Source organism: Ovis aries, chromosome 24 (genome assembly GCF_016772045.2).
Source record: "Ovis aries strain OAR_USU_Benz2616 breed Rambouillet chromosome 24, ARS-UI_Ramb_v3.0, whole genome shotgun sequence".
Taxonomy (NCBI): Eukaryota; Metazoa; Chordata; class Mammalia; order Artiodactyla; family Bovidae; genus Ovis; species Ovis aries.
In genome coordinates this window covers 541,030-566,469 of record NC_056077.1, presented here as the reverse complement: position 1 = coordinate 566,469, position 25,440 = coordinate 541,030, and the positions used below count along the sequence as shown (strand labels likewise).

Genomic DNA, 25,440 nt, shown 5'->3' with positions numbered 1-25,440 from the left:
CTGGAATCCAGGGAAGAGGAGGGCTGGGTCTGCCGGAAGGGGTGGGGTCGTGTGAGGTCAGGCTGCCGCCCTGGGAGGGGGCGTGAGGTCAGCCTGGGGCAGTTAGTGACCTTCCCGCGCCCCTTAGGGCAGAGCCGCCGGCCTGAGAAGGAGGGCGCCACTGAGCCCAGGGGCTGAGAGTGCCGGTTCCTGCTGTGGTCCCGGAGCTCCCCCTGAGACCGGAGGGAAGCCGTCTGCCCGTGAGTCCTCCCCTGCTTGTCTGTCATCTTGTGTGAACCACGCTGGATTTTCTGTCCAGCTGGCTACATGGAGACCCTGGAAATGCTCCTGTGTGGGTTTGGCTGGCTTCAGGGAAGAAATGCCAGATGACACTGGGCGACTCCAGTTTAATCTGGATTCAGGTCATATCTCTTGAAAGTGAAGTGAAAGTCCCTCAGTCGTGTCTAACTCTTGGCAACCCCATGGGCTATACAGTCCATGGAATTCTGCAGGCCAGAATACTGGAGTGGGTAGCCTTTCCCTTCTCCAGGGGATCTTCCCAGTCCAGGGACTGAACCCAGGTTTCCCGCATTGCAGGCAGATTCTTTACCAGCTGAGCCACAAGAGAAGTCCAAGAATACTGAAGTGGGTAGCCTGTCCCTTCTGTAGTGGGTCAGCATTCCCAACCCAGGAATCAAACCGGGGTCTCCTCATGGCAGGAGGATTCATTACCAGCGGAGTTATCAGGGAAGCCCAGTATCTCTTAAGGCCAGCTCTTCATTGATATCTCTTAAGGGCAGCTATTCATTGCAGGATTACCCTAATTAGTCTTCATGGGATTAAGCTGGCAACCTGCTAAGGTAGCAATCGATGTCCTTTATCTAGAGGACAAAACGGGGGCTCAAAGAAGGGGGTAACATAGCTACAGCAAGGGAGCGTGTACCTAGACAAAACCCCCAGATCCTTCTGTTAGAACTCAGGGAAGGCCTATGGTGCGGCTTGTCCATGTGACAGGGGCTAAGGCACCAGCGCACACTGGATACTGTGGGGACCTGACTTGGTAACTGCCTTCGGGCAGCTCTGAGACTCACAAAAGCAATTTGACTGAAGAGAGGAGGGACACCTCCCTTCATCCTCCCACCACACCCTCCGGGTACTCCCACACTCTGCCCCCTTTCTCTCTCTTTGTGAGGGAATAAGCGTCACGCTCACGTGACCACATTGGCTGTCCACTGTTCATGAGCTACCACCTGGAGCTGCTACCGGAGAGGCCAAGAGCCTTTGCCCCTGAGTACCTCTCTTTCCTTTGCACCGTGGGGGCCATCCTCCACACCTGCACACCAGAGGCCGTTTCTGAGACATGCAGGGACCCTCCTTCAGTTTGCAACAGGTCACATCCATCGCTGTCCTTTCAATGCTTCCCTTGACACTCAGCTCCTGAGCTCCTTTGTCTGCATTGCGGCCCACCTGGCTGCCACGGGAGGGACAGAGCTGACCATGAATCCAAAGCTCGGATCTGAGAGGCAGGAATCTGTGCATAAAGGACCTGACTAATCACACTGTGGAGGCTGTAGTGGGCTCCAGGGATCTGTAACCAGGGCTTGGGCCAAAGTGACTCCACAGCTGTTTTAATGCCTGGGGAGGGTTCTGGCTATCGTGGGAGTGGGATGAGTCTCCTGAGGTTCTGAAGGCCCACTGTGTGCAGGTTCATGGCGCACAGAGAAAAGAAGGTGGAGTCCTTCCTTGGAGCTGGTGGGTTGTGGGCACAGCCATGGATGACCAGGAGTCTGCATCTCACTAGGGGCTGAGGCTGGTGCTGAGGGAATCCTCAGTGAGGTTTTTTCCTTAAAAGCCATCCTAAGTGACTTTGGCTCCATTGCTTTTTGCCAAAAACGTACAATGATCCCAAGAGCTTTGTACACTCCAAGGCTGGTGACTGGACGTGGAGCCCAGCGCAGACCCGAGTCAGTCCTGCCCTGAGTCCCCAGGGCCGGCCACACCACCCCTTCCCATGGCCTGGCTTTCTTCTGCCAGGACCCCCAGAATGGGGGAAAGGCAAGTGTGGCCTCAAGCTGAGGGGCACAGCATGGACTCCAAGCCTCGGGGTTCCCCTTGAGACGTCTGGTGGACCTAGTTCCCGCTGCCGTTGGGCAGCTCTCTCTCGGGGCATGTCGTGTTTCTTTGCTTTCTGTTGTGATGGGGCACCCCAGTTATCTCAGGGCGATTGGGAAGTCTGCTGGTGTGACACGCTCCTGCCTTAGATGGGGAAACATCATTGCTGCATTGACGCTGCTCACTCGATGCTGGGAATCTGTTAGACACAAATGGCAAGGGGAACAGAGCAAAACAGAGAAGAAAAATGGAGAGTTGCTGGGTTGCTTCCGGTCTCACCTGTGATGAAGAGTGTGTACAGCCTGCACGTGAACCCGGGTTCCCTCACCTGCCAGCTACCAGGTGCCAGGCGCTGATTTTAGACCCCCAGCTTCACTAAGGGGTCACTGACAGACGCCGTTTGTGTATTTGAAGTCTACACTCTGATGACTTGATGCCCGTAGACATCATGGAATAATTGCCCAACAGATGCATCGCCTCACACGGTTAACTCTGTGTGTGTGTGTCTTTTATGTTGTGCTTATAATCCATGAACACAATATAGATAGCACTCCATTTTTTAAGATCTTTAATTTATCTTAGAAGTTTGTAGTTTACTGTATGTCTTGCACGTTTAATTAGATATCTTGATATTTTCAGTGTCATTATAAATTCCTAATAGAGATAGAATTGACTTTTCTATATTCCCTTGGTAAATCCATTTACTTCAAATCATTCTAGTTGTATTTTCTTAGGTATACACAATTATGTCTGCAAATAAGTGCTTTTTTTTTCCCTTTGCAACTGTAATAACCCTTTCCTTTTTCTTGCCTTATTGTACGGACTAGGATCTCCAGTCCAGTGGTGAACAGAAGTAATGAGAATAAGTATCCTTGTCTCTGTCCCATTATCAGAGGAAAAGCCTTCAGTATTTCACCATCACACAGGATATCAGCTTTTTTGTAGATATTTTAATCAAAATATGTAAATTCTTCTGTGTTAGTTTACTGAGAGTTTTTTCTTAGTCATGAACTAAAATTATCACATTAAATTTTCTTAAGTTTATTTTCTGCAGATTTTGAAACAAGTGATTTTTCTTTTATGTCATGGTTTAACTGTTAAAAATTCTGTGATTCTAAAACAACCCCAACCTGATCTCGATGCATTCTCCTTCTGTTGCATTTTATTTGCTAGCGTTTTATTTAGGATTATTTCATCATACTCAGAGTCTGTAATTTTCCTTTCTTGTACTTCTTCCTGGTTGGTTTTAGTATCAAGGTTATGCTAGTCTTATAAAACAAGGTTGGAGAGTGTTCCTTGTTAACCCTGAGAATTCCTGTGAGATTACTTTCTTCCCTAGATTTTTCGAAGAATTGATTGGCAAAACCAGTTGGTTTCATTGTGGGGAGGCTTTTAATTTCAGATGTAATTTTTTTCCTGCAAATAAACTTTTCTGATTTTGTATGTCTTCTCGGGTCTATTTCAGTAAAGCATTTCCCCCCTGCTAGGAATTTATTGAGGCGAGCAGACTCTCCAGTTAGTAAGTGAACTATGGTTCATAATATCTTTCTTATCTGCAAGATGTGTTGTCTCCCCTTTTAAAACTCCTCGATGCTGGTGATTTGTGCTTTGTCTCTTTTTTCTTAATAAGTCTCTCTAGGGGTTTATCAGTTTTATCAGTCCTTCCAAAGAGCCAACTTTTGGCTTTGTTTTTAACAAAATTCATATTTGCTTTCTGTTTCCTTATTTTCTGCTCCTTTTTTCCCCATCTGCCTTGTGTTTCGTTTGCTTTGCCTTTTTTTCTGGTTTCTAGGGATAGAGGCTTAATTGATTTTTAGCCTTCCTTCTTTTCCAGTATATGTGTTTAAGGCTTTAAGTTACCCTCTAAACACAGTTCGCTGCATCCCACAAGTTTGAGAAGCCAGCTTTTCATTATTTTTATGGAAAAGTATTTTCTCATTTTCATTGTTTTCTTAAATTATTACTCATGAAATTCTTCCAAGCAGTATGTGATTTAACTTCCCAATGTTTGGGGAGGTTTTTCTAGTGACCCTTTTTTGATTTCTAGCTTAGTTCCATGAAGAGCCCCATCTTCGTCTTTTTGGGCTATTTTGTAAATACTGTAGACTAGCTGATAAACAACAGAAAGTTGTTTCTTGTAGGCCTGGAGGCTGGGGAGTCCCAAGATCACCAGCAGGTGCCACATCTGGTGAGGCCTGTTTCCTGGTTCCTAGACTGCCTGCTGCTTCTCCCTGTCCTCGCGGCACGGGAGCCCATTCCCTCCTGGCCTGACCCCTCTCCTCCCAGAGTGCCTGCCTCCTCGGATCATCACCACGTGTGGGGTGAAGTTTGAGGGCCCATAAACCGTCAGCCCACTGCAATCCCTAGGTATACCCTGCATTGTTTCAGTCCTTTGAAATAATTCGAGCTTTCCTAATGGCCCAATGCATATTCTTTTTGTTATACGTTCCTTGGGCTCTTTAAGAGAATATGTATCCATGGGAAGGCAATGTTCCGAGTGTATCAGTTACGTCAGGTTTGTCACTCATGTAATTCAGACTCCGGTAGCCACGTTGAGTAAAAGCAGAAGTAGGTGAAATTACCTGTAATATATTTTATTTTAACACACCCCAAATGTTATCATTTCCGTGTGCAATCAATATGATAAACCCTAATGAAATAGTTCACGTTCTTTTTTTCATGCTAAGTCTTTAATATCCAGTGTGTGTTTCAGGCTTGCAGCGCATCTCATTGTAGAGCCAGCCGCATTTCAGGTACTTCATGGCTGCAGGTGACTACGTACCAGGGGGCCTGGTTCCACAAGAGATGTGTCTTTAACGTCTCCCACTGGGATTAAGAACTCGGCTGTTACTCCTTTTCTATTTCTCTCAGTTTTATGTATTGATATTTTGAGGTCATGTTATTAGGTACACTTGATCACATGTGAGGAACTCCGCCCATGGCAAGGTACACTCAAATTTAGAATCCTCATCTTCTTGCTAGACTGCACTTGTGTCAGTATGAGATGCTCCATTTATCGCTAGAGATGCTTCTTTCTTTAGACACTATTTGACAGTGATGTTGCCACGTCAGTTTTCTGTCCTGGTTGGCCTGGGTATCTTTTACTTTCGCCTGTCTAAAAGACCTTCCATCTTAACATGGACCTCTGTGTATAGCGTATAGTTTTCACTGGAATCAGTTTGACACTTTATCTTTTAATGAGAGTATTTGCTGTGTTCATAATGCTGATATTCAGTGTGTAGACACCCAGTTGCTGTGTGTTTTCTATTTGTCCCACCTAGTCTGTGCTCTTTGCTCTTGCCTTCTTTGAGAAGTATGAGGTGTTTCTCTAGTTCTGGGCTCCTCTGCCAGGTTGTTGGGTTCACATTCGCAGACACGGCATGTGTTTTACATTCAAGCCTAGCTTAGTACTCTTACCACCTCCCTGACACGGCTGTTTCCTCCTTGTCACTGTTCTCCTTTAAACTGTTAGATATATTTTTGGCGTTAACATCACTGTTTTGTAGAGTTAATATTTACCCTCACAGTTACCTCACTGTTGGTCTTTACTTGTTTTTTATATTTCCGTCAGAGACTACTTTTCTTTTTCCCAAAGCACTGCCTTAATATTTTCTTTAGTTCATGTGTGTGGGTGATGAGTTGTGTCATTTCCATTTGCCCTAAAAGTCTTTATTTTGCTTTCACGTTTGAAGAGTGTTTTTGTTGGGTGTAGAATTCCACGTTGGTGGTTATTTGCTTTTCAGCACTTTACAGATGCCAGTCCATGATCTTCTGACTTCCTTGTTCTGGGAAAGTCAGCTCTCAGTGCTTTTGTGCCATTCAAAGCCACACCATATTTCCTCTGAGCACTTGAACATTTTCTTTTTGCCTTAGGCACCCGCAGAGCTGCTGAAACCAATGTGTGGTTTTCATTTTTGAGTCACTGGTCTGATTCTTGAGCCAACTCCCTGTCAATCAGTTCAGTCGCTCAGTGTCTGACCCCTTGCGACCCCACAGACTGCAGCATGCCAGGCTTCCCTGTCCATCACCAACTCCCGGAGCTTGCTCAAGCTCATGTCCATCGAGTTGGTGATGCCATCCAACCAGCTCATCCTCTGTCGTCCCCTTCTCCTCCTGCCTTCAGTCTTCCCCATCATCAGGTTCTCTTCCAGTGAGTCAGTCCTTCGCATCAGGTGGCCAAAGTATTGGAGCTTCAGCATCAGTCTTTCCAATGAATATTCAGGACTGATTTGCGTTAGGATTGACTGATTGGATCTCCTAGCAGTCCATGGGGCTCTCAAGAGTCTTCTCCAACTCCCCACTTCAGAAGCATTGATTCCTTGGCGTTCAGCCTTCTTCATGGGCCAACTCTCACATCCATACATGACTACTGGAAAAACCATAGCTCTGACTAAATGAATCTTTGTTGGCAAAGTTATGTCTCTGCTTTTTAATATGCTGTCTAGGTTTGTCATAGCTTTCCTTCCAAGGAGCAAGGATCTTTTAATTTCACCATCTGCAGTAATTTTGGAGCCCAAGAAAATGAAGTTTGTCACTGTTTCCATTGTTTCCCCATTTATTTGCCACGAAGTGATGGTGCCGGATGCCATGATCTTCATGTTTTGAATGTTGAGTTTTATGCCAGCTTTTTCACTCTCCCCTTTCACTTTCATTAAGAGGCTCTTTAGTTTCAACCCCTGGAGGCATTTCTTAGTCCCCTTTCTGTCTTTTCTCCACCATGAGGGTCCCCATTGATAGTTTTTAACAGCGTAGTGTAACGACAGGCTCCTTCAATATATTCTATACTTTTTCCCTCTTATATACATATATATATTTTAAACGATTGATCTTTCAGTTCACTGATCCTCTCCTCAGCTACGTCCAATCTGAAGTTAAGCCCAGAGACTGAGTTCTTACATTCAGTCACTGTTATTGTAAAGTTCTAGAGTCGGTTTTGATTCTCAGAAATGTTTCCTTTTTTCAAGTATATTTTCGAACTGGTGAGGTTTGCATCTGATTCCTCTAGCATACTCTAGCATGCTGATATACACCTGATGCCTCTGGATCTGGTTCAGTTCCTTTTCTCTTGGTCCTCTTTGTTGTTACACCCTCTTTTGCTTTTTTGCTTGCACGTGGACATTATGTTTGGAAAACCCTAGAGGTTCTGAGTGATGCTGCCTTCTCCAGAGTTTCCTCTGATGCAGACCTCCAGTGGGGACAGAGCTGTCTGTTCACTCTGGGCCTGAGGGACTTGAGGCTGGGGGGTCCTTGTAAGCTCAGTCTCAGCAGCCTTCACCCACCTTCTCCGCGACCCCAGGGAGGAGCTTTCCAGCATCTCGGTCTGGAAGCCTGCGGTGCCTCCCTTCTCAGCATGTTTTGAAGCCCACCGACTGTCTCCTGAACACCACGAGGTGGCTGATACTCAGCGCTTAGCCAGTTTGGGCAGAGTGTTGGGTACGTTTTCTGACATCCGGACTGACTCATCAGGCCTGCGCTCAAATTTTTGTCTCCCCAGCCCAAGGAACCGTCCAGAGCTGTGTTAGCCAGCCCCCTCTGCTTGACCTTTTCCCTGCCTTTTCTTCGCAGAGTGGGCTTTGCTCAGATGCCCCGAGGGAAGGAGCAGCCCTCTCAGTCTCTAGCTCCCTCACTGGGCTTCCCCTTTGTTTGAAATCTTGGATTGTGGCTGCCTAAGAACCTCTTTTAAACCATATTTTGCTTTTCTAGCTCTTGGTAGGTGGACCTACCAGCTGCTTGCGTCTGTCACTGGAAGTGGGGACACCCTGGGGGTCTTCTGTCATCTGAAGCCACATGTAACAGGCCCAGCAATTGTATTGCTCAAGGTTATTTGATACCGGGGGAAACAAGAACCAGGGGTCCTTGCTTGGTACCCACGGTTGTGTTTCTGATCAGAACCCCCAGCTTGCCTGGGCTGTTTCAGTGCCACATGAACTTGGGAAGGAGGTGGAGCAAGCGGCCCACGTGGCCTGGAGACAGAGGAGCCGGTCTGCCCTCTTCCCTTGTCCCTGCCGGCCCAGGGCAGGCCTTGCGATGCCAGGCTGCTGGTGGTGGAGGAGAAGGCTGAGGAGGGAGGGGTGACGTGACCTGTGTTCTGGGACATGGTCACATGTGGGTTTTCTTTTTCAGTTTGAAAAAATGACTGCTTTTAGTCCTCCCTCCAGTTTCACTTTAAGGTTGAAACTGAAGATTTTATTCTTAAAGTTGAGCACAGAGACTTTATGGTGTTTTTGAAAGCAACAGTTGAGGTTTAAAAACACATCTCAGAGAACTCCAGTAGATAAAGCCAAAAACAGAACGTGTTCAGGGTAAACTGCGGGCGGGACCCCCCAAACTGCAGTCTGTCTCTCCCAGAGTGTGTAATCGCTGAGATGGATGGATATAGGACCCCAAGCACCCTGGGGACTTGAGGTCCTCAAGTGACAGCAGAGGTCCGGGCTGAGCCAGGAGCAGTGGGGCCTGTGCCCTGGTGAGTGGAGAGCCTCGAGGGTGGGAGTGGGGCCAGGAGAGGGGTGGGAGACTCGGGGGCGGAGGGTGGGGAGTACCTGGTGGGGCCTGGGAGGCACTGGCTGTCGCGGCTCGAGGCAGGGACACCCCTGAACCTCCACTGTGCAGTCCCCATGGGGCAGAGTCGTCTGGCAGCTCAGGATCGAAGTTTAGAGGGTAAGTTCGCAGCAGGTTGAGTGAACCCCGGTATCCACTCTGGGTTCATTTTAGGTGCCTGGAGTGAGGTTGGTCAAGCCCTTGCTGAGCTTGAGTGAGGGAGTCTGACAGGGAGGACCGAGCTCAGGGTGAGAGTGAGGGGCAGCTAGTGTGGTGAGTCCTCCTCAGCCAGGTGGGATCTGGGGACACCCTTGACTTCAGGGGTGCCTTTCAGTAGCCTCCCTGGAGGGTTGTTTGGGGGTTATTGGGGGCAGAAGCCCGCTTAAAAGACGTGTTCATTCCCAGGGGTGGTGGTTTCTGAAGCAGTTTATACTGGTCGGTTCGACTGTGACCCAGTATCTTGCAGGGTCATGTTTTAGAGGGGGCCTGAGCCATGGGCACGGCCTTCCTTCTCCCGCACCCCACACTCCCCTGTCATCTTTCTGGCAGCCCCTCCCCCCTCTCTGCACCCTTGATGGTGGGCCTGAGCCCAGCCCCCCTGTTACCACGGAGCCCCTTGTGACTGAGCGGGTTCCGGTTCCGGGCTCCTGGGAGACGTGCTGGAGGCAGAGCCTTGGTGCCATTTCTCCTTGAGACAGCGGTGCGGGTGGTCATAGTGTGAGAGCAGTGGTCCTAGTGTGAGAGCGGTGTGTGTGAGAGTGGTGTGTGAGAGCGGTTGTGTGAGAGCGGTGGCCGCAGTGTGAATAGTGGTGGTCGTAGTGAGAGATCGGTGGTGCGAGCTCGGGAGCCGAGGTATCCTACCGTGAAACAACGGTTGCCCCCGAGTAGGGGGCTGCCCCCATCCGCGAGGATGGGTCGCCGAAGGGCCCACCTATGGGCGTTATTCCAGTGCTGCAACCCCAAGGCACAGGCCAAGACAAGGAAGAACTTGGCCTCCGCCCAAGTCCTGGAAGGAGAGGGGCCTGAGGTGAGAGCAGCCTGCAGCTGGGCCCGTCGGACTGGCCCTCACCCAGCAAAGCGTCGGGGTTGTGTTTCATTTCATTAGCATGGCTGTGAGCCCTGTCAGCCTGGGCGCTTTGGCCTTAGTGCATAGCATCGACCCCAACAGTTTACCCTGTAAGACGCTGTGCAGGTGCTGCGTGGAGGGTGGGCGGGGGCCCCACAAGAAGGGAAACACTGGCTGGAGGAGTCACTGGGGCACGTGGACTGAGCTACTGAGTCAGTCCTTGAAGTAGAAATGCTAAGCCCCTTAACGATTCCCTTCTTCCAAAGAAAGCATATACTGGCTGGAGTAGTCTCTGGGGCATGAGGATCTAGCTAGAGAGTCAGTCCTTGAAGTAGAAAGGCTAAGCGCATTAAGGTCTCCCATCTTCCAAAGCACAGAGCAGTGTGGCCAGTATTTTAATCACGGGTACCTACTGCTTCCGTGTCTGACATACACCCTCATAGCTACACATGTCTGCTACATGCCTCTCACGAGTGCTGGGCACTGTTCCTGGTGCTGCACACTCAGTGTGTAGGAGGGGATACGTAGCCCAGGGTTTTTTAATTTCTGCAAAGAGAAATAGAACGTGTGGTCAGCTTGAGCAAGTTCACCATGTGGACGGCCCCACGTGCACGCAAATTGTGGCAAAATACATATAACATCAATTTCACATTTTAACCAGTGGATTGAATGACTGGGTGGCTTCCGTGGAGTCAGGCTAACAGATGACCTTGGGGTGCCATCTGCCTTTTTCCCAGAGGGACACTCCAAAGCCTGGTGGCTTCCCTTTTTTCTTCCTTCTCCCCAGTGGCTCTAGGTCACTGGTCTGTGTGTCCTTTAAGAATCTCTTTATCCACTTTGTTGTTAGGTTTATCTTTTGGAAAGCTTCTCAGACGTCCTGGGCCTTGAGAAGGCAGGCTTGGATTCCGGGTTCTCCCCTACCGTGTGCCTGCCAGGTCGAGGGGGAGGCTGAAGGCCGGTGTGGATTATAGTGGTCTGTGTGGTCTTGGGGTCAGTGGAGCCCCTCTTCTCTGGAGGGGCTAGGAGAACCTTTATGTGGAGCCTGGAGAGACTTGACAGGGCCAGTCTTGACAGTCTCACTGTCTTTTTAAATTATGTCTGCATTTAGTTTCTCATTTCTTTGTTTTTTTTTAGGAGAAGAACATACAACTAATTAGGGAGCATCTTCGGAGACGAGAAGAAGAAATATCAGTGCTCAAGGCCGAAATCAACAACACCAGGGTCAGAATGGGGATTCTCACGTGTTGACATTTGCCCTGTGTGGGTCACCGCTAGCCTCCGTGTTGCTGTCCTTAATCTCTGTCTGATTTTCAAGTCATTTTTCACATCTTCCCTCTGAGCAGACCTGGGTGGATCAGTTTGGGGTTCTTATACCTTGTTTCAAATTTATGATGAGACAATGTAATTTTAGTACATTTGAGGGGGGAGTGCTCTTAACTTAGATTTTTGTCCACACTACACTTTGTGTGGGATCTTAGTTCCCCAACCAGGGATTGAACCCTGTGACCCCTGCAGAAGTGTGGAGTCTTAACTACTGGGCCCCTGGGCAAGTCCACTCTAAATTTCTACTGAACTGGCGGGATTCCGACGTGCCTTAGCATGTTTCTGGCTATAGCGTGAGGCTGAGAGGAGTTATCGGGCCTGAATTTGAGCAGGAGGTTAAAGGTGCTCCTTTGGCCCCGCCCTGCAGCTGCTGCTGGACCACCTGGAGTTCCTGGTTTCCCGGTACCAGCCATCCTTCCAGTTGACGGCGGGCAAGCGGCAGGCACAGTCCCCAGCCAGCATGACCAGCGAGGTGGAGGTGCTCAGGGCGCTGAGATTGCTCTTTGAGCACCACAAGGCCCTGGATGAGAAGGTACCAGCCCCCCAGCCGTCCTGGATTTGTACACTTGCTGCCTTGTTCGGAGGGTGATGCACTTATTTATGTAACTAGTTGACTTTTGAGCTTCTTGAATTCTTGTATATACATTTTTTTTCTGTAAGAAGTCAGAGTTTTATATGGTTAAAAAGCATTGCCTGCGTACATGCTCAGTCATGTCTGAATCTTTGCAACCCTGTGGACTGTATCCCACCACGCTCCTCTGTTCATGGGGCTTCCCAGGCATGAATCCTGGAGTGGGTGGCCATTTTCCACTCCATGGAATCTTCCCGACCCAGGGATCGATCCTGCCCTCTTGCATTGGCAGGCGGATTCTTTACCACTGAGCCATCTGGGAAGCCCCCAGTTAAAAAGTATTAGTTGGCATGAATGTCTCAAGATGTATTATATTCTGTATATCAACTTGCAGTGAAAAACTGGGTAATAGAATTAATTTAGGATAACATTTTGTTCGCTCAAGCTTAGAATTTAAAGCTGTTAACAAGATTTTCTTGACTTTAAGATCAGTGAGAGACGTTAACGGTATTCTATCACAGTATCCACGTATTAGGGTGAGTATACACTAAGAGTGTACTAACGCATATACACACATCAGCACACAGTGACTCGGCCCCTTTGATTTGAGTTGAGAGCGCGGTTATGCGTACGCTCGAATTAGGTGCCACACATAAAGAGGTAAGCTTGATCAGTCATCCTGTAATTTCAATTAAGGGTTTGTCCTTTGAATCCTTTCATTTAAAAAGAATGAAGGCTGTAGTGGTGGGCATCAGGTGTTCTTTCTCTTTCTGATTGAGGACCCACCCACCTGGGTTATTTAATACCTAGAAAACTAGCCTTGTGGCTCAGAGCTGCAGGATGTCTTCAGTACCCCTTTGTCCTGGAGAAGACAAATTCGGACTCTAATCACCTGGTGGTATTCGGGATGGATAGCATCCCCATGTATTTTCTTTCTATGTTGTGTTTTCAGTTTCGAGTTGAGTTTTTCCAGGTGGAGTTTTGCTGTCTTTACTTATTTCTTTAGTCTGATTCAATTTTTTGGATTATCCACATTTCTCCAGAGTCAGGGCTTCCAAGTAAAATTGGGTTCAGTTCCTGATAGACTTGAGCTGCCCTGAATGTCGCTGACGAGACGTGGTCCTCTCATGCCCAGGTGCAGACCGCGAAGGAGCAGGACTGGGAGCGTGCGCAGCAAGCCAGCGTGCTGGGGGACATGGCCGAGGTGTTCCAGAGTGATGAGGGCGTGTCTGACGGTGAGGGCGACAGGGTCACCCTCTTCAGCTCGGCCACTCAGCTGTCGCCCAGCGGGCAGGCCGATGCCAAGACTCAGAGTGTGAGGCTGCAGGAGCAGCTGGACACCATCAACGAAGAGATCAGGTGGGTGATCCCAAACTCAGCTCCCGGAAACTCCATTTCTCTGAGGAGCTGCCTTCTCCTAGGGAAGTCTGAGTATTCCATAGTAAGAAACCTGACCTCAGGTCTGCTTCAAGAATTTTCAGTTTTGAGATTGCCCTTGATGATAGAGCTCGGTCAGCCGGGGGTTTCTGTCCAAGGTGTTTTGGGGTGTTCCCCCTCAGCTCTGAGCCCCAAGGTGGGTGAGGTGCCAAGGCGGTGTCCGCTGTGGCCCGAGCACCCTCCTGTGTCCTCAGAGCCCACCAATTTCTGGTGAAAGGCCACCTGGAAGAGAAAAGCTCAGGTTTTGGGGTTGGCAAATTCTGACTCAGATGTGCATTTTCATTTTCACTTAATAAACAGTGTGAAGATTGGCTTGTTGTAAGACAGTGGTCCAAGGACATGTGTTTGAGTTTTTCTCATCTCATCAGTATATTTAAGATGTTTTCTTTAGACACCATCTTGGCAATGATAACAATTTACAAAACGGGATAGAATCCAAAGGCCGGCCTCGTGGTGAGCAGCGGCCCTTGGGTCTGGGTGCAGCCGGGTGGCTGGGGCCCCGAGGCCTGCCTGGTGCCACACCCACACAGCTATGCCCGTGTCCCGAGTCCATGTTCAGAGTGGCCGCAGGCCACTGGACAGGACCAGGCAGAGGCTGCTGCTCAGACTGTTTTCATCACGTCAGCCCAGGCCGAAGTGCCCATTCCTGTCCACCGAGTGCGGGGGGCCGGGAGAAAGGCAGGGGGCGAATGGGACAACCCGCAAATGCAGGTGGTGCCGCCTGCCCATTTGACGGCGAGACAGACGGTTTTGTGGGCCGTGTTTGAGCACAGACCAGATCAGAAGCATGGTCTTTCCATGTCCCCTCAGGAAATGTGGAACGGTTATGTATTAATGTTTTTATTTTTACAGCAAGTTGTCATGTAAAAGTGATTTTTCCTTATGTGACAAGTGACTTGATATAAATGGTAGATTCTGTCCATCAACTTGTTATCAACAGTGAAAAACTTTCAAGTTGTATATGTGGAAGTGAAGCTGGAGAGTTTACTTCCTATAACAATGTTTTATTTTAATTTGAAAATCATTTTATTTGCATCATCATGTATTTAAACTGCTATATAAAATCATCCACAACACATTAGGGGAGAAGAGCAGAATCCGTGAATTCTAGGTTAGTGCAGCACTTTGACATGAATCCAGAAACTCACACAAAGCTGGTGCAGAACTTCCTCAAGAGATGCGTTTGTACATATTCAAACTTACATTAAAAATAAAAGAAAGATCAACTCAGCACTTCATCTGGTCTGTAGACTTCTGATTAGAAACTCCAGCTTGTTCGTGAATTGCTGTTTTGAGTGTACCGAGTTCCCGATTCCCAGTGGAAAAGACTTGCGGCACTGACGTGTATCTCTGCCCTGAGAGCAGGGAGGTAAAGGTTGTCAACATCAGGTATCTCCTCACAGGAAGAGCGTCGCCACCAGGGCCCCTTCAGAATGTTAGAGGAAAGACATGAAATGAAGAGTGAATGATCAGGGGCCAGTTTGTAAGACTCAATGCTAAGTTATTCTAAGTTTGAGAATATTCAAAAGAGGAAAAGTCGAACCTTTTACTTGAGATGTTAATTGAGCAACTGTATCTTGAGTTTCTAATCATGACACAGAATGCCAGCCTAATTTGTTGTCCAGACACGTTTCTCTGCTGACAAGGGCAGGTGACGGGTTTTATTCTATTTTAGTTTGGTGGAAGAAGACAAGGAGAACACGGAGCAGCGGGCCGAGGACACTGAGAGCAGGGAGGGCAGGGGGCGCTTAGGCAGCCTCCATCGTTGTAAGTCGGTGAGCTCCCTCAACCTGCTTGCTGGCTCCTCAGCTGCCTGCTCCTGCCCGCCCCTGCCCAAGCCCAGAAGGAGGCGGCACTGCCCGGCGCAGCAGGGAGACCGGCTGGGCATCATGACTGTGGTATGTGTCTGCCTCCTCCGTGCCCATCCTTCCCCCAGGACGTGGGTTTTCTTTATTTTGTTTGTTTTTTGCTTCTTCTCTTTTTACTTAGAAGAAAATCGGGTACATTTGCTGCACTCAGAGGTCTGCACTTTTTTAAACTGCCTAGTCTTTAACCATTCCACAATGGCCCAGCAACGAGTTAGTCTTGATATTTGGACCACAGGCTTAGCACATCATCATGAACTCAGCCAGAGCCTGCCTCTGTGTTGTTGGACCTGGCCTGTGCTGGGCACAGCAGCTGCAGGGAAGTTTCTGTTCTCAGGGAGCAGACAGCTTTGTGAAAGTAACCATAGGCAGCCTTCATGGCGTGGGAAAGCCGTGCAGCACATGTTCCATTGGGGCTGCCTGGCTGCAGGGTGCAGGGCATGCGGTGGGAACAAAACCAGGAATCTCCATGGTCTGCTTGCTGATGGACCCGGCCACGGTCTCAGGCCAGCTCTGCGTGTGAAACCAGGTTAAGAGCCTGGTGCCCCAGGGCCCCAGGAAAGAGGTTGGCTGCCTCACTTATCTGAGTCTAAAAATGGGATGACGATCTAGGGCTGTTGGTGACAGTGTGCAGCTCCAAAGCAAATGTTCCAACTTTCTTTCGTGTTTAGCTTGGATTTTGTGAGTGCATTGCTATCCCATGAAATCACGTGTACAACACTGCTTTGTAACTGGACATGTATTATCACATTCTTCTGTGACCACCCATTTCATGTTAGCTGCATTGTTAGTCAGGTTATCGTTAAATTTACTGTGAATCCTTTTAGTGGCCTGTGAAGTGGGAACTAGTCCATTTTGTGGTCTTTTGACACACCGTTTTTATAATTTGCATCATTGGCTAATTAGTTGCTATTTAAAATTCTTTGAGGATTTCTCTGTGGTCTCATGCTTGATTTCTTTCCGAATATTTGTTACAGAACAGTTCTGTATGTTTTCCTCGCTGTTGGAGTTCTCTGGCGGTGTGTCTGCTTTCATCATTGGTTTAGATTTCCTGTCTCATCCTGTTGTCTGCTTGGCTGTCATCAATCCAGACCCCTCCCCGCCTGTAGTTTCCCATCCATCTCCCCTCCCCGTCCCCCCACTTGCTCTGGTCATGGCCGTGCTGTGGTCCACAGCGTGCATGCCCTTGTTGGGTCGGTGCTTTGTCTTCATGTCTCATTAAATGGTGTTTTTCCCCATAGCAGTAAGTTGAATTGGTGAATCACTATGCAGTTACAGGAGAAGGCAATGGCAACCCACTCCAGTATTCTTGCTTGAAAATCCCATGGACAGAGGAGCATGGTAGGCTGCAGTCCATGGGGTCGCACAGAGTCAGATACGATTGAAGCAACTTAGCAGCAGCAGCAGCATGCAGTTACAAGCATAATGTAGATGGATCCTAAACGGCATATCATGTATAATTCATAAATGAGATTGTGCTTACATAAAGAAATGATCCTCTTAAGTGTAGAATTAATGGACTTTTAGATATGCAGATGACACCACCCTTCTGGCAGAAGCGAAGAGGAACAAAAAGCCTCTTGATGAAAGTGAAAGAGGAGAGTGAAAAAGTTGGCTTAAAGCTCACCATTCAGAAAACGAGGATCATGGCATCTGGTCCCATCATTTCATGGAAATAGATGGGGAAACAATGGAAACAGTGTCAGTTTATTTTGGGGGGCTCCACAATCACTGCAGATGGTAATTGCAGCCATGAAATTAAGACGCTTATTCCTTGGAAGGAAAATTATGACCAACCTAGACAGCATATTGAAAAGCAGAGAGATTCCTTTGCCAACAAAGGTCCATCTAGCCAAGGCTATGGTTTTTCCAGTGGTCATGTATGGACATGAAAGTTGGACTGTGAAGAAAGGTGAGCGCCGAAGAATTGATGCTTTTGAGCTGTGGTATTTGAGAAGACTCTTGAGAGTCCCTTGGACTGCAAGGAGATGCAACCAGTCCGTCCTAAAGGAGATCAGTCCTGGGTGTTCCTTGGAAGAACTGATGCTAAAGCTGAAACTCCAGTACTCTGGCCACCTCATGTGAAGAGTTGACTCAATGAAAAAGACTCTGATGCTGGGAGGGATTGGGGACAGGAGGAGAAGAGGACAACAGAGGATGAGATGGCTGGATGACATCACCGACTCAATGGATATGCGTTTGGGTGAACTCCAGGAGTTGGTAATGGATGGGGAGGGCTTGGAGTGCTGCGATTCATGGGGTTGCAAAGAGTCGGACATGACACAGCGACTGATCTGAACTGAGCTGACACAATCTCCTTTCTGTGTTGGTGCTTGTATTTAAGAGTGTAAATCTCATCAGCTTTTGCACAGTTAATGTCTCTATTAGACTCTAGAAACGTGTCTTTTACGGTTAATAAAATGTAAAGACGGCACCTGCTATTATGGTAGCTTTCATTCTTATTTTCACAGGAAGCCTGTTTTAATGAATTTATTTTGAGAAGTTTTAAATCAAATTCTATGTCAGGATTTTACATTAATGTCCAAGAGGTGGTTAGATTTGTTCAATGTTAAAATAGGTATTATGGTAACTTCCTTATCAGTTAATTTACTAATTTAAAGTATAAGATGTTTTTATTAAGGGAAAATAACTTATACAGAAGTTTGCCTGAGAATAGACAAGTGTTAAGGGCCTTTGTTGTACGGAATCCTGTGCTTTAATAAATCGTGATGATGTAATAGAGTTGTATCTTCCTGAGTAATAATTTCTAGTGTTTCTCTAGTAAATCTTGAATAGCTTATTTAACTTCTGTGGTCAAAAAAATGATCTGTTTCCAGTCACGTGTTCTCTGAATCTTCATGTCACTTACACGTTTGCCCTCATTTTTGCTTTCCTGTATTTGCCTATTCGGATGCTTGAAATTTTAGCTTCAAAGTCGCAGTGAATCTGGTTTCTCTTCATTTCTTTGCATGCATCTATCAGCCTCATGATTTAAGGAAGCGGTGTCGAAAGGTAAACTATTTAGTAACTGAGCAGGCCTTTCTTTCTCTGTGAAGTATTAAAGAGTCCTTTTGGTTTAATGTGAATGAACACCGTGTGGTTATGTCCTGGTGAATAACGGACGTTTTAATGGAAGTAATGAAACTCACCCACCACTTAAACTGTGCTGATGGTTCTCTGGAAATAGGTCATTCGTTGGGACAATTGTAACAGTTTGCCTTTCTCCCACTTGTTTGCCTTCTGATCATCTCATGGTTGTTTATAATAGACATAGTATTATTTATTATTTTTAAATTTTCTTTACTTATTTTTTTGGCCATGCTGCACAGCTTATGGGATCTTAGTTCCCCAGCCAGGGATCAGACCAGTGTCCCAGCAGTGAACGTGCCAAGTCTTAACCTCTGGACCACCATGGAATTTCCGCTTAGTGTTTTCTTACAAGGAATGACTGAATGAGAGCCATAGATGTTAGATTTGCAGGAAGCCAGTTTAATGATGGTGGGTCGCAGTGTGCAGGAGACTCTGTGTGCCAGGCTCGTGCTTTCCACGTCTGTCATCTCATCCCCAGGTGAGGTCCAGGCTGCTGCTCTCCCCGTTCAGGAGACATGGACACTGAGGCTTAGCGAGGCCGGGCACCCTGCCCAGGCTCTCATACCCAGCCGCCCAGTGCGGACTGGTCTGATCAGAGCCTGGACACTTAACTGTGGTGCCGTCCAGCCCCCTTTCCTCCAGACGCTCTCGTGTCCGTCATGGCATCATGATGGAGGGAGCCTCAGGAGGGAGCTCGCTGCCTCTCCGCTCGGGTCACTTGGATGAGCCCCTGTTGTTGGAGTCCACTGCCCCACGGGCTGGCCTTCCTTGTCCCTCTCCTGCTCCCAGCCCGCTGACCGAGCACTCCTGGGCCTTCCCGCAGGACTGGGGTGGCCGCGCTCCAGTTCAGCCCACTCAGTGCCCGGGAGCCCTTCTGCTGGGCACAGCAGAGCAGCGCCATCCCCCTGGGGTTGGTAACCTGGGTGTGCCGCTCGCCCACTCTGTGGCCTGCTTTGCCCTCCTGTTAAGTGGACACAGTGCTGCCCATCCTGGCCACGTGAGCACCAGTGGGGCAGCTCACATCCTGGGGGAGGGCAGCCAGGGTGCGGACCCAGAGGCCTTGCTCAGGAGGAGGCCCGGGGTAAGGGGCTGGCGTGGTCCCTCACCTTGAGGCAAGTGTTTGTCTCCACTGAGTCCATAGTCAACCCAGGTGCGTCACTTCCCTGCTCTGTTCGTTGTTTTCTCATTTTTAGAAATGCTTATTTCAACTTGAATTTGAGATTGATCCCTGTTCAATTCCATGTGGATAATTTCTAGGCTCTGTAGCCTTCTGGTGTCAGAGGGTTCTTGTTAGAGCACAGGGGAGGGTGCCCAGTTTATCCAGTTGCTGTTAAACGAGTTCAGCTGTGTTTTGCAGTAAGTCACTTTGTTGTCACCAAGCTCCTGTGGAGCTGCACGGGACCAGCATTCTTTACAGAATCCCACTGAAAAGGCACAGGATAGTTGGTTAAAACAACGCACTCATTGTTTATAAAAATACATGCCATGCACATCTCCTATAACTTCCCCTAGCTTAACCACACACCCAGATGTATCAGTGAGACCTGTCTGGACCCTGAGGGGTTAATCTGTTCCCCACACTGTCCTACCTGTCCTCACACCCAGGACCAGCAGAAAAGCTGGGAGTCCAGGAGAGATCACCTTCTTTTTGTGTTTTTATTAGTTTATTTGTTAATTGAAAGAGAATTGCTTTACAGAATTTTCTTTTCTGTCAAACCCCAACATGAATCAGCCATAGGTACCCATATATCTCCTCCCTTTTGAACCTCCGACCCTTTAGGGTGATACAGGATCATCTCGAAGTGAAGACCTCGGGGTGCTTTATGGAAACCGCTCTGAGCGCATGACCCTCAAACTGCGTGTAAGTACTTCAGTGTGTGGCCCCCAGTCTGTCTGTTACCGAGAAATGTGATCCAGGCATATGGTGTTCGCGTGGAGGTGTAGGTACCTTTTCTGTGTTTCTCTTGTTGTCATGGGATCCAGTAATCTGCATCATCTCTCCAAATGACCTTGGGTGGTGGCACAAGCTGTATCTTTTCCTCCTTCAAACAGAAAGGTCTGGGCGGCTTTGCTGAGAGGTTTCATACTCTCACTGTGGTGCTTCTGAGCAGCATCTGGCGATGAGGACAGTCCTTTCATCAGGGCAGTTCATGCCATGCAGTGTTCACGGGGCTGGCGTCGCTCTGCTGTCCTGCCCGGCAGGGCGGTCTGGTCACTGGATTCCAGGGAGGGCAGAGCCAGGCTGCAGGGAGGCTCCCGTCCAGGGTCTCTGCACTCAGTCAGATGCTCTCGCTGCCCCATAGCCCCGCTTCTCTTGAACAAGACAGTCCTTAAGGTGGCATTAAGCTAGAACAAGGGTTTCTTTTTGTAATTGTGGGAAAGCATAGCTAATAGATTTTCAGATAAGATTCTGGTTATAATGTAAAGCCTGTGTGATTGCCATTTTCAAAACAGTCTATTGTTAGCCAATGTTACACTTATCTCACTCCCTCAGCTGCCAGCTTTACGGGAAGAGGTAGGAGATGAGACTGCTATCAAACCTAAAACCTCGACCCCCGCCACGCCGCGGTCCCTTCGGCTGGACCACCTGCACACGGGGCCGCTGTGCACAGCCAACCAAGAGGACATCAGGGACTCCCACAAGTAAGCGGCCTGTGTGCGCGTCGTCAGTTTCAGGAGCCCTGCACCTCTTGTCTTCAAAGAGTTGCAAGGATGATTTTAAAGGAATACCATTGGGTTCAGTGCCTGTGTCTAGTGGTGAACTTCAGGTCCTGGGGAAGAAGAGCTCAGTGACCTCAGTGATTTTAGAAATGTCCTTCTCTAGAGATTGACTCCTGTGGCAGCTTTCTTCCTGCTCTTGAGAGAGGTCTGCCTGGCCTGGGGCACGTTCCTGACGGTGACAGCCCCGTACCTCTCGGGTTCGCTCTTGAGGGTCCCTCCCTTTTCCTCAGGGGTCTCGTCTCAGGAGACTCTGTCCCCTCCTGTGACTGACACTGTCCTCATTTAGACCTCCACCTGAGCTCCCGTCCTGAGCCAGGCAGCACGCGATCGAGGGCACGTGTGGTCACCTGACCAGCAGCCCTGCATGGTGACCATCGCTCTCCTGCCACGGCCAGGGCCAGTCACCCTGCAGGAGGCGGGGCAACCGCCCATAGCAGGGGAGCTCGCCTTCTCCTGGAGCGTTGTCACCTGCCGAGCAAGGACCCTGAGGGAGGGTCGGGCCGCCCTCTGCACCAGCTGGCCTGGAGTGAAGCCCTCCTCGGGGGAGAGCTCGAGGCAGAGAATCTCAGCTTCCTGGGGGCGGTTGTCTGTGTCCAGAAGCCTGCACTGCTCTTGTGAAGCATGTTTGGTGATGGAGACTCCACCATCTGCTGCGAGGTTGAGGCGCGGGTGTTGCTGGGTGCTCGTTTCACTCAGTAGCTCTTGTGCAGGGGTGTGTGTTTGCACGAGGGTGCCCGTTAAAGGTCGTTTTCTCTCCCCAAAGCTCGGACAGGCTCTGAGGACAGCCCGAGAACAACCCCAGCAATAGCACCAGCAGGCAGGACTCGCTGCAGAAATCCCAGAAGAAGAAGGGCATCAAGTCCTCCATCTGCCGCTGGTTTCATAGGAAGGAAAAGGGCCAGCCTGAACACCCCAGCAAGGAGGCGTTAGCACCAGGTGGGTGCCTCACTGTTCAGAGGGAGGAGGGCTTGCAGGCATGTCCCTTCTGTGTCTCCCCCATTGTCCCTACGAGGCTCCTGTCACTCACGCTGGGGGTCGTCCTGGGAGCCGGAGAGGAGGAGGTGTCTGTCTTCTCAGTGGGTCTGAGATGATCAGATGAGTTAGTGAGTGGATGGATGGATGGATGGAGGGATGGATTAGTGAGTGGGTGGATGGATGAAGAGATGGCTGGCTGGATGGGTGGATGAACGGAGCATGGAATGAATACAGCAGATGATTGTACTCCAATGCTAGAAACATATTCTAGGAATTTGATTGAGTAGGAGCTGGGTATTGATTGTTTCCTCCTAACAGTGACACGTGTTTGGAAACGGCCTAAGTGCTCATCAGTGAGGGGTGAAATACAATCTGTGGACACCCCACAATGAACAGCCCGCCCTCCTTCCTGCCACCTTCCCCAGGAGCTCATCATGGGTTCTTCTCATTCCCCCCACCCCACCCCACAGCCACGCAGGTCCTCCTGGGGTCCCCTCATCACACAAGGTTATCATTAGGCCCTCATCTCACTTGGTTTCATCTCCTTGAGGACAGTACGTTCCTGCCTCTTCAGCCACAAACCTGTTGAGTCTTGTTTGTGCTGGGTGTGGGATTTGCAGGGGTAAGTGGAGCAGTTATGGTCTGGAGCACAGTTAAGTGGCAAGAGAGCAAAAGGAGCAGGTTATTAAATGCTATCCCTAGTATTAATAAATACAATGCTGAGATGGATGGTGCACTGATTCTATACTGATGCTGTGTGTGCCCCTTACCAAGCAGGTGCTGCCCCCTCCCAACTTACAGAGGAGGACCCAGTTTCGGTCACGCAGTCAGGGAGCGGTGAGGGCTGGTTCACATCCATACAGCGGGCCCAGGCACTTTCCCGAGCCCCAGCCACCTCTCTGGTGGATGCGGCAGCAATGAGACGGTTCTGTGGCATGATGATTCAGTGGACATGAGTTGGAGCAAACTCCAGGAGCTAGTGAAGGACAGGAAAGCCTGGAGTGCTGCAGTCCACGGAGTGGCAGAGTCGGACACAACTGAGCGACTGAACTAAAACCTGAGTGTGTGCTCCCCTGCATCAGGCGTGTCTGAGTCTTTGCGACCCCAGGGACTGTAGCCCACTAGCTCCTGTGTCCATGGGATTCTCCAGGCAAGAATACTGGAGTGGGTTGCCATGCCCTCCTCCAGGGCATCTTGTCGACCCAGGGATCGAACCCACATCTCTTGTTATCTGTTGCATTGGCAGGCAGGATCTTTACCCCTGGCACCACCTGGGAAGCCCCAGTGGACGCTGACAACTAGAAATGCAGAAAATCCGGGCTGCTCCCAAGGTAAACTGGGAGAGCAGCAAGCACAGGTTGTAAAGACAAAGACACAGGATGAGCGACAACAGCGCCCACAGAGACAGGCAGGAATGCGGTCACCCACATAAAGGAAACACCTGTGCCATTCGGAAGAGGGGCCCGTCCGCCCTTGGAGGGACAGTTGGAACCGGAATGAAAACCGAGGCCATGGTCAGCAGTGCCCACCCACACGGCCCGGGTGGCGTGGTGTCCCTCACTGGGCTTCCCGCATCCCCAGAGCTGCTGGCGGTAACATCTCTGAGTGCCAGGCCGGGCAGCGTCCCCGTGTGAGCTAAGGCATCACTGCTCTTCTTCCAGTGCTGCTGCGGGCCCTCTGTGGGCGGCCACCCTCATCCCCTGCCCTGCCACCTGCAGGGGCCGGCTCTCCCCTGGGATCCTTTCAGCCCTTGAGCTTGGGTGTTCCCAGCCCTCTGCCACGCTGGACTGGGACGCGACTCAGGACTTAGGCTTGAGATGTCAAGGAGACCTTGAATCTTGAAGGACAGCACCGTGGGAGCAGGAGAGCAAAGCCCCCACGGGGAGGAAGCAGAGCTGGGGAACGTGCCCACAGCCTCCAGAGCCTCCTGCACAAGTGCCTCTCTTTGCCTCTCCTTGGCCTGGACAGACCCCAGCTGCTGCTGCTCCGAAGGTGATTCTAAAGATGCACCTCCTGCAAGAGCTATTGTCCTGCTGCTCTGGGGCTGCCTGAGTGTGTTCAGGAGCGTCAGACAAGTGGGGCTGCCACACCTCATACTGGAGGTGAGGGGCCTGGTACTGGGGAAGGGTCTGAGGGTGGGGAGGGTCTGAGGGTGGGGGAAGGCCAGATGCTGGACTAGGATATGATGGTGGACTAGAGCCTGATGCTGGACTAGGGTCTGAGGGTGGGGAGGGCCTGATGCTTGGGAAAGGCCTGATGCTGGGGAAGGTCTGATTCTGGACTTGGGCCTGATGCTGGGGGCACATCTGATGCTGGACTAGGGGCTGATGCTGGGGAGGGCCTGATGCTGGGGGAAGCTCTGATAATGGTGGACAGCCTGCTCCCAGATGTACATGGAGGTGAGGATAAATCTCTATGAGAAATCTTTTTTCTTACTTTCCTCACCACCTTGCTATGTTCTTTTTAACTTAAAGATAATTTTGTGCGGTATCGCTTGATTTCTGCCAGACATCAACCTGAATTACCCGTAGGTTACGTATGTCCCGTCCCTCTTGACTCTCCCTCCCACCTCCCCTTGCTACATTCTTGTTTCTATGGATATATGAATAATAGACTGTTGATAACATAACATGAACAGCTCCCACACACAAGTGTGCACACGCACACTCCCTCGTGCATCATTTGGGTCCGCGTCAGGGTTGCCCTGGCTCCCCCGCCCTGTGAGCCTCGACACCTCCACTTTGTTCCCACCCTCTGCCTGCTGCCCGCCTCAGCAGCAGAGGGCCCTATCCCGCAGATGCTGAAGTGATGGAGCCTCTTGTCTCCGGAGCCAAGGGTATGAACACACCATCGGTCGTCCTCTGGGGACACCTACGCTTCCGCCTTCTGGCCTTTCCATTGTATCCGTCCATTTCTCTTAACACAATGTCCGTGTGATGACTCGGTCTCCTATTACCAGCTCTGGTCTGTTCTCAGTGAGAGTACAGCTTACCCTCCGCACTCTTTATTGACCCTGGGAAATTTTGCTTCAGTACTTGATTGAAAGAAAGCAATATACAATCCTGTGATAAAAATAGTTCAAAAGTAGCCTGTACATTCTTTGTCACATATTCGGGAAGTTCACAAAAGATTAATAGGAAAATAGAACGATAACAATGAATTGTACAAGTTAAAGGTGGAACCCACATGTAAGGAGACATGCTGTCTGTCTACCGAGATACCAGCTGCATAATAAATATTGCACCATGACCTGAACACATCTCTTGCTGGCTTTTTAATGTGCCGCTGAAAAGTAAAAGTTACATTTGATACTTACACAATCCAGAACGGCTGCGTCATCACAATCTAAAAATGTACGCCTGGGCCCATTCTTTAAACATGTTTACAAACAGAGGTAAGAAGATGATTTACATACAAATAAGGCCTGTGTCAGAGCTGCGCTCAGCTGTCTGTCTGGGAAGGGGCACCTTCACTGTCCAGCTCCATGGCTCCGCAGCGGGTGCAGGGCATCGCGATTGGTCCCGAAGCTTCTCACCGGAGAGGAGGGATCCGGGTCCACAGACTAGGTTATGGCAGAGAGTTTCATAGTATCCAGGACCTGGTTACATCCTGCGGAAGGATATTGCACACAGTGTCATGATGATTTTACAACCTCAGGAGAACCGCTTCTCATAGTTTAACATTTAACAATTAAACAAGAGTAATTACAGTAAATGCATCATTTTCAAAAGCCCTATATTTGTTCACAGGATTTATACAGACAA

The 25,440-nt window shown here is 49.4% G+C and overlaps 1 protein-coding gene across 2 annotated transcripts; it reads left to right on the top strand.

The window, feature by feature from the left end:
* The first annotated feature begins 43 nt into the window (after positions 1 to 43).
* On the top strand, positions 44 to 24,931 carry LOC114108990 (liprin-alpha-1-like). Of its 2 annotated transcripts, XM_042240409.2 has the most exons (9): positions 44 to 239; positions 10,829 to 10,915; positions 11,385 to 11,549; positions 12,724 to 12,947; positions 14,701 to 14,923; positions 19,761 to 19,841; positions 20,475 to 20,623; positions 21,465 to 21,637; positions 22,923 to 24,931. In XM_042240409.2, the coding sequence occupies exons 3-8, from the start codon at positions 11,478 to 11,480 to the stop codon at positions 21,478 to 21,480; spliced, it is 765 nt and encodes a 254-aa protein (XP_042096343.2). In that variant the 5' UTR covers positions 44 to 239; positions 10,829 to 10,915; positions 11,385 to 11,477; the 3' UTR covers positions 21,481 to 21,637; positions 22,923 to 24,931. The 2 variants fall into 2 exon arrangements, with proteins under 2 accessions (XP_042096343.2, XP_042096342.1); XM_042240408.2 differs by lacking the exons at positions 19,761 to 19,841; positions 20,475 to 20,623; positions 21,465 to 21,637; positions 22,923 to 24,931 and having other exon boundaries at positions 14,701 to 17,630.
* The last annotated feature ends 509 nt before the right edge of the window (positions 24,932 to 25,440 follow it).